Below are 8988 nucleotides of genomic sequence, written 5' to 3'. Positions count from 1 at the left end.
AAATATGACATATACATATACGTAATTTTCTTAATTTTCTTAATTTTCATAATTTTTTGTTTTGTTTACTTTGTTGCTTTGAAATAAATGCTCTTAAGTGTTGGTATCTTTCGTACTTGCTATAGGCAGTTGTTAAACATTTACTCTTGTGTATATACCATATATATGGATATATGTGTACATATATATATAAAGTTTATCTCATATAGGCTTGTTTTTTATAATATCAGTTAGTATTTTCTTTTGTTTTTACAGTCACATATATATATATATATTTAGTATTTTTGTATGCATGTGTTTATATTGTGTATACGCCATGTAGTTTAACCCATTTATGAAACTTCTATTATTATTTTATATTGATATTATTATTATTAATATTATTATTACAATATTTTGGTAAGCGTAAGTGTTTAAAATGAGCTTTACTGCATAGTTGGTTTTATTATTTAGAGTTTTTTACGTTTGCTAGCTAATTGTTGAAGGTTTTTTTTTTACACAAGTTCAAGTTCTCTGCATGTGTGTGTAAGTGTAGATGTATGTGTGTATTTAATTAATTAAAGGAGACTACGTATTTGCAGTGGCATTTACTTATATTTAGGCATATCTATATAACTATTTTAGGCGTGTTTTCTTTATATACATATACGAGGATTTGCGCTGTAAGGGGGAGCAAAGGGTGGAGAGCAGAGCAATGAATAGGCGGCAGTTTTCTTTAAAGCTCTATAGAAATAGTCAAATAAATGTTTGTTTTAGCTTTACCTTAAAGATAGTTAAACGAAATTTGGCAGCACATTTTATAAAATGATTTCAGTAAATTAGGCTAAAATTGCTAAGTTTTTGACGAGACAGAAAACTTTTCGGATTGTGAATTTGAAATGAAAAAATTATTTAAAATAACCAAAACTATTACAACATGTTGTATTAATTAATTTTTATGTCAATACCAGATTTCTAAGAAATAAAACTGACAATTTGAAAAGATAAGTCATTTATAAATTAAATCAACTTTGCTAGCATTATTTAAATACACCTTGTCAATTGTCAAAGTGTGTTTATATAGACGGACATTTATAATACAAAATCTTTGTGCAGTTTATAAATCTTAAGCTTGTTTCTTGGTCAAACTGATTAAAAGCATATTAAAAAGTTAGCTGGCAAATGCACTAAACGCATTTTGCAGCTCTAAAGGGAAAATGAATGAATGAAAATGCCGTTTGGCAAAAGTTTTCTGCAACTGCAGCTGAACTTTGTGGAAACTTCATTTTAGCTCACACAACAACAACTTGACATTGCCACGCCCCCCTCTACCTCACCCATTCTGACTACTCCGTGCCCCTAAGCACAATTCATGCAACACATGCGACTTGCTACATAAACACAACACACACAACACAACACACACAACACAGCAAACAGAACACAAACAAATGCAAGTGCAACTGTATTTGTATCTTTTAGTTTGTATCTGTATCTTTTGGTCGTGCCCGTGTATATGTCTATGTGTTTAATGTACTTGGATTTATGTTTGTACAGTGCACTAAAATGACTTTACACTGGGTAAACAAAATATTTGTTACGCTGCGCGCACTTCCTGAATGGGTTTGAAGGGGGGATACAGCTGGGGGCTGAGTGCGGGGGTGTTCGCTTTTAGTGTGTGCGCCATGTTAGGTTTTTCTTTGGGTTTGTATAACTGCAATTTTGGACTCTAGACAGAATTTATAATTTACTTTAGCTGCCTCGCACTCGCACTCGCTTTCTCTCTTTCTCCCACTCCCGCTCCTACTCCCACTCTCTCTTTCTTTGTCTCCTTCTCTAATGCACCCTTTGCTGTCTCTCGCCCTTTCTCTTAATTTTAGCTCGCACATATTTTAGTAATTAAAATGATGCACCAGGAACCAGTCCCTATAGAAATCACTGTCGCTCTGTCCAACTGCTGGACAGGCATCCTCCAACATATATATCTGCTTCTCTTTCACTTAATACGTCTCCTGCTCCAACTTACGCTGTCCCTCTCTTCATACCAGATACGCCTGCACATGTGGGCCCTGCTGTTGGCCACTCGCCTGTTGTTGTTGCTGCTGCTGCTGTTGCTGCTGTTGAGGATTGGACTTGACCGCTGTGCTGGGACCGAGTGTGCCCGCATGTGCCGTCTGCAGCTGCTGCTTGGGCTGTGGTCGCCAGGTCTGTGCCCGCTGCTGTGCCTCGAGCGGAGCTGCTGCTCCGGCAGCTGGCATCATAAGCATGTGCTGCTCGTTGTCCAGCGTGGAGTAGTCCGAATCGATGCTGGAGTAGATGTGCTCCGAGGGCGGGCGCATGCCATGGTGTTGATAATATTGTGCATGCAAATGATGCGGCCCGCCTGGATTGACGCCCACGCCAACCGCCACGCCCACACCCTCACGTTCGCCGCGTCGCTGCGGTCTGGGGCTGGGCGTGGCCGTCGTAGCCGTGGAATAGTTTTGCTCAGCGACGGCAGCAGCAGCAGCCACTGCAGCCGCCGCCTCCGCCGGTCCACAGTAAGCAGGCGGCGGTGCCTGGCGATAGAGCAGACCCGGACTGGCCGGCTGCTTGATGCGCTCGTGATTATGGTCCAGCGTATAGTTGTTGCCCCTATAGGTGGGATAGTCGACGGGCAGAGCATAGCGCAGCTTCTCCCAGAAATGACGATCGGTGCGCCGGATGCGATGCACCGCCGACGTCTTCAAATATGGCAACAGCTCAATGTCACTCTCCGCCTCAAAGGCCACCTCGGGCTCCTCAATGATGACCAGCTTCTGTGGGCGACCCCGCAGTGCGTCGTGCAGGGATCGGCGCAGCTCACAGCGTGACCATTCCGTTTGCAGGAAATTGCGTGTCAAGAGGATGACAACACGCCGGGACACACGACTCGCCTCCAGCAGCTGATAGTGTGTGGCATCATGTGCCAAATCCCGATGCTGCAAACAGACGCGCAACGCCGGACGACCCGTTTCCAGTTCACTGGCCAAATGCTGGCACACAAACTCCGAATCCTTGGCGGAGTGCAGCAATAGGGCATCGTAGAGTTTCTCGGATTCCTCGCAGCGTGGCCCGAACACGCGCACCCCGTAATGCGCAAAAAGCCAAATTCTCAGGGATTCCCGGAAGACGAACACAATGATGATGACGACCAGCAGAAATATGAGCGCTAAGGCGGCGGCCAGCAGCGGTATATAGGATTCGGGTATGCCATGCTGCAGCATGGAGCCACCCGAATAGTAGTCGGTGCAAGCCGCACCAGTTGAATTGAAATCCAATTCCCGTTTCTGTGTGGCAGCGCCCGTCGAGCTGCTGTCCGCATAAGCTGCAGCTGCAGTATTTGGCGCCGCCATGCAGTAGATATCCTGTGCATCCTGGACAATCAGCGCATTGTCTGCCACATAGGAGGTGAGCGCCTGCAGGAACTGACAGCGGCAGCTCCATTGATTACGGCCCAGCGATATGGCGCGCAGTCGCTGACCAAAGTGTGTCGCATGCAGCTGCCAGATGGGCAATGTGACCAGGCGATTGCCATCAAGACGCAGCAGCTCCAAGGAAACCAACGGCGCCAGCGTGCCATTCTCAATGTTGGCCAGTTGATTATTATGCAAATACAGCTCCCTCAGGGCGGACAATTGCTCAAATTCATAACCATGCAGCGTCTGCAGGCGATTATCGGATAGCTGCAGCAGCTGCAGTGTGGCCAGACTGGCGAAAGTGCGATTCTGTATGGCTGCCACCTGGCTGCCATTCACGTACAAGGCCTTCAGATTTTTGCGTCCAATGAAGGCGTGATTCTTGAGCACCGGGAAATTGTTGCCATCCAAGTAGACAATGCTCGAGTCCATGGGCACACGACGCGGCAGCTCCATGGTCAACTGATTGCCGCAATCGACCACATTGGTGGACCAAATCTGATCGTGATAGCAGGTGCAATTGTGCGGGCAGGTCATCTCGCAGTCGCAGGCATCAAAGTCACAGCAATGGCACAGCGCAAAGCAATGCGATTCGTAGCGGCAGAGAAAGTCCTGTGGACGCAACGCGCTTAGCGGACGCACTGCAGCACCGCGAGCATGCGGCATGACGCACTCAATGTTTGGCATATCCATGACACGCGGATGCTGGCGTGTCGTCAGATTATTGATGCGCTGCAGCCAGTCCATGGTGCAGTCGCACTCGAAGGGATTGCCGCCCAAATAGAATTCCGGCAGGGGCTTGGGCGCCAGCACCGGAGCGATACGCAGCTGTTGCAGCTGCAATTTGCTCAGCTGATTCGCATAGAGATCGACGCGTGCCAAATTGGATTTGTCGACAAAGGCATTGGGTAAAACATTGCCAATTAGATTGTTATTTATGAACAGCAGCTCAATGGTATTGGGTATGGACATTGGGCCAATTTCCGTAATGCGATTATGACTGGCATCGAGGGTCTTGACGCGTATCTCCTCCTGCAGCTTGTAGTAATTGCCCAATGCTTCGATATAATTGCCATGTATATCCAGCCACTTGAGATTGGAGGGTATAAATGCATAATCAAACCAGACCAAGTGATTCTCGGAGAGATTCAGCCAGAGCAGCGAGACCAGTGTGGCAAACACGCCATTTATATCGGAGAGAAAATTCCGATCCAAGCGAATCGCCTCCAGTTCATAGTTCTTATCAAACGCGCCCCGCTCGATGCTCTGTATGCGATTCTTGGCCAGATTCAAGACGCTCAAACGTGGCAAATCCGCAAACATGCCCACAGTTATATTCCCTATTTGATTATCGATCAGACGCAGACCGGTTAATTGATGCAGATTCTTGAAGCTTTGATTGTCAAAGGTGCGTATTTGATTTTCGCCCAGATCCAAGGTGCGCAACATGGCCAAATCCTGTAGAGCGCGCGGCACCTCATTCAGCTGATTGGAGCTAAGATCGAGCTCCTTGAGATCCGAACAATTCTTAAAGACTGCTGGCTCCACCACGCTAATAAGATTATTATTAAGCGTCAGCTTGGAGAGCACATAGAGACCATTGAAGAGCTTGTCATCCAGCGTGTGCAGGCGATTCTCGGCGAGATTGAGCGTGTGCAGATTATAGAGCGGCAAGAAGGCATTATCCTCGATATGGCCAATGGAATTATTGCGCAAATTGAGTATTTGCAAAAAATACAACTCCTTAAAAGTGCGATAGTCGATGCGTGTCAGCGCATTGTGCGCCAGATTAAGCACTATGAGACGTATGAGTCCGGCAAATGTGGTATTGTCGACATGATTGGAGGTCAATTGATTGCCCGACAGATCCACCACAAGCAGCTGCTCCAGACGATGAAACAGCCCCTTGGGCAGCTCATACAGTTCGTTGTTCTGCAAGTGTATCTCACGCAGCTCCTTGCTGCCCGCAAACAGACCCTCCGGCAGCGTCTCTAGATGATTGTTGCTCAGATTCACAATACGCAACGAGGCCAAACCGGCCAGCGCCTCACCCGACAGCTCCGAGATATTATTATGCTGTAAATTCAAATGCTGTAGGCGACGCAGCCGCGAGATGCCCCAACTTTCCGTAATGGAGCGCAGCTCATTGTGGCTGGCATCGAGCAGCTGGAGCTCGCTGCCACTGCCAGTGCCCCCGCTGCCGCAATTCATGTCGGCAAAGCCCAACTGTTCGGCGGTGCGTATGCGATTGCGTGTCAGGTTGAGCGTTTGCAAATTGCCCACGGGGCACAGGAAGCCAGCGGGCAGGGCACGCAAATTATTATCGCTCAAATCCAGCTCTGTCAGCTGCTTCAGTCCATTTAACGAGTCCGGGTAGAGTTCCAGCGCCTTGGCCGGGCCCCATTCGGCATTGCGTGTGCTCAGCTTCAAAGCTTTCAGTGTGCTCAAGCCCTCGAAGGCATTGTTGGGCAACTGCAGCAGCTTGCAGGACTCCAGACGCAGCGTGTCCAGCGTTTGCAGGCGGGCAAACACAGCCATCGGCAGCTGGGATTCAAATAGATACAAATCGCTGCATTTGATGGTCAATTGGCTGCTGCCATCGGCACCCTGCAAATCCAGGCCCGGCTGACGCTCGATTAAGCGCAGCGCACAGTAGACCGAGCTGGTGCCGTTATATGTCCAGGTGCACTGATTACTTGGCCCGCTGTGTGCCGGTGCCGGGGACGAGGCCACCGGCTGCATGGCGGCGGCCAGCAGTGAGCTATAATCGTTGGAGAGGCTAACGCTGGCGGCGCCGGCGCCACCTCCCAGCATTGCATGGCTGGCAGCGCTATTATCACTGCTGGCCGAATCCTTGGGCGCCAGAGCGCACAGGCAGCTGCCGTTTAGGAGGAGCAGCAACAGAAGTAACCGCAGCTCCATGTTCTGGCTTGGGTTTGGGTTGGGAATTTGAAGGGGATGGGGTGGTGGGGCTGTTGCCTAGGTATTACGTTTGATATTTTTCACGTTACGTTTATCGCGTTTTCACTGCTCAGTTTTTAATTGAAGTTGACATTTTTAAATTGGTTTTTTTGTCACGTTTTTTTTCTTCTTTCAATTTTTGATAGCCTTTCAATTCTACGCACAGCACTTATAAACAAGAATTTTTAAATACTTGTATTTATATTTGCTTTATTATTTCATGCACTTCACCATTTTATTTTATATTCATTTCATGTTTTCATTTTAGAATTTCTCAACTCTCATTTTCATCATCGTTTGAAACGCTTTGCGATTATTTTTCTCTTGTATTGTGTTTTTATTTGAATTTTGTGCGTGCTCCACACGTCCGTACCGTACGGCGCTCGCACTCGAACTGTTTGTTGGTTCGCTTAACCAACTGGCCGTAGACCGATGATAGGAATATCCAACAGCCGAACAACTGCAAAGATACAATGTGCAGTCACATACAGAGAGTGCAAACGAGCCCGTTTGTGTGTGAGAGAACGAGAGAGCGCGACAGGCACGAAGGAGGCGCATGTGCTCGTCGGGTGGGTTTTTTGCTTTAGAACGAACACGACAACGCACACGATATAAACTGCTCTCGCACGGTGCCACTCTCCCACACTCTCTTGCGCTCTCGCGTTAGTTACATTTCTTGCCGCTGCATGGCCAAATGGCGCTAGTGTGCCGCCGCAAAAGAGAGCCACGAGTTGCGAGAGAATGTGAGCGCGTGTTTTGAGTCACTTTTTGAGTGGCTTTTTATTTCGGATTTATGAATTAAACGGAAAGTTATGAATAAGCAAAAGATTTATAAGAATTAAGGCACAATGATGCCGATTTTTGGGCAGGCAAAAATAATACTTAATTTAATATATGAGTGTTTTTTAATTAAATCCATGTTTTTCTATAAAGAGATCTGAGATTCCAGAAATAAAATACATTGAAATATAATATAATAAAATAGAATAGAAATAAAATAAAATTATCGTAAGCTACACATCTAAACCTTAAGCTCTTCTACATATTTAAAATATAAATATTATTGTATAAGACAATGCGTCTTAAATATTTATAACAAAAGTCAACTTGGGAGCTTAATTATTCACAAATTTTTCTGTCCTGTGCTTTGTTTTTGATAACAAAAAGCGTAGGAAAAGAAATTCAAGAATAAAGATATTTAATAATAATAGTAAAACTTTTCTCCTGTAAGTCTTACCATCGAAAATAAACACACAATGGCCAAAGCAAAGTTTTTTGTTTCTATAAGCTTTATTACCGAAAACTCTATGAAATTTGTAAGGAAAAATTAGGTACCAAACCCAAAATTTGTATAATTTCCATTCATATCTATAAAAACGTAAACATTCTTTTGCTAAAATCCAAATTCGTGTTAGTTAACTTCTAAAATGATAAGCATAAATATCTTAGGCTGCTCTCTCTCTCTCTTTCCACTCCTCATTCTCTCCGCGCTCTTTAGCCCAACATCAGTCAACAATCGCCCATCGTTGCGTCTCTCCCGCTTTCAACTGCATTTCCATTTGTTCTTGTCGTTGTTGTTGCTCTTAACTCACACGCGCTGCCATCAGCAGCGGCAGCAACAACTTTGAAGGCGCATCCGTCAGATACGTTTCCTATTGCGAGGCAACTTCTAATTGTTGCAGCTGCAATGCAAAGGCGGTTCGTGCAACGGGGGTAGGGAACAGGGGCAGGCAGTCTGCTAGGCAATTTTGTCAACGCTAAAAGATGTTTAACACATTGCTAGGATAAAGATACATATACGTTAGGATCGCGCACTTTAAGATACATTAGGCAATTCGCCTGGCGGCTCAAGTGTGTGAAGTGAGAGAGAGAGAGAGTGAGAGCCAAGTTATATTTAGTGCAGGCATTGTTTAGACAAGCCGTGAAATGCAATTGGGTGCTATTTCTATATATGCATCTGAAGTATCTTCAGTTGGAAGCTGTTTGAATTTCAGTTGTTCTCCTTTTTGTATTTGTTTTGCTTTAAGGCCAAGGCCATTCACAAATGCCAGGCGAGCTGCGGCGCAGGGTGTGCTTGACTTTGCCACAGTGCGTGGCATTTGAAAATTTATTATTTATATATCGCATATGTATGCAACGGGCGCAAACTTTTGTTTGTATGCAGCAAGTTTTCGTCTAATGCATTTATTATTCATGCCAACTTTTTCATTAACTGACACAGAGCCGGCCACAGCGCGCCCACACATGAACGGCAGATGCTTGAGGTGGCAGCCCACCCCATTCTCAATTCTCAATTCGCACGTCCTGGCCAGTCGTCATCGGCAACAAATATACAGAAAGGCCTAAGCCCAAAAGTGAATTGCCAAAGGTGGAGAAAAATACGCCTTTCCCCCCCCCCCCCCTTCTTTTTCACCAAGAGCATAAAGGTAACTAAGTTAGTGCCCCTCGCCGCCCCCTGCCACATCTTCTCCTGCTCTTGACCAGACCTGGCTCTGGCTCTGAGTAGGTTTCCACGACAACGCAGACGAAGACAAAGTCCCAACACATTGGCATTGTTTCCTATTTTTTTGTTTTTGTTTTTTCGGCTGGTGCTAAGGTGTCGGAAACTTGT

General features: G+C 45.9%; 1 protein-coding gene across 1 annotated transcript; it reads right to left on the bottom strand.

Annotated features, from left to right (window-relative positions):
• Positions 1–250: 250 nt before the first annotated feature.
• LOC115766592 (toll-like receptor 7) lies at positions 251–6494 on the bottom strand. The gene has a single exon (XM_030710578.1). It carries the CDS (start codon positions 6336–6338, stop codon positions 2019–2021), a length of 4320 nt encoding a protein of 1439 aa, XP_030566438.1. The 5' UTR covers positions 6339–6494; the 3' UTR covers positions 251–2018.
• Positions 6495–8988: the final 2494 nt, after the last annotated feature.

The sequence above is a fragment of the Drosophila novamexicana genome, unplaced genomic scaffold (genome assembly GCF_003285875.2).
Source record: "Drosophila novamexicana strain 15010-1031.04,08,12 unplaced genomic scaffold, DnovRS2.1 tig00001209-arrow-arrow-pilon, whole genome shotgun sequence".
In the NCBI taxonomy this organism is placed as follows: domain Eukaryota; kingdom Metazoa; phylum Arthropoda; class Insecta; order Diptera; family Drosophilidae; genus Drosophila; species Drosophila novamexicana.
Note: the sequence above shows the minus strand (reverse complement) of the source record. Positions and strands in the feature narration are given on the sequence as shown.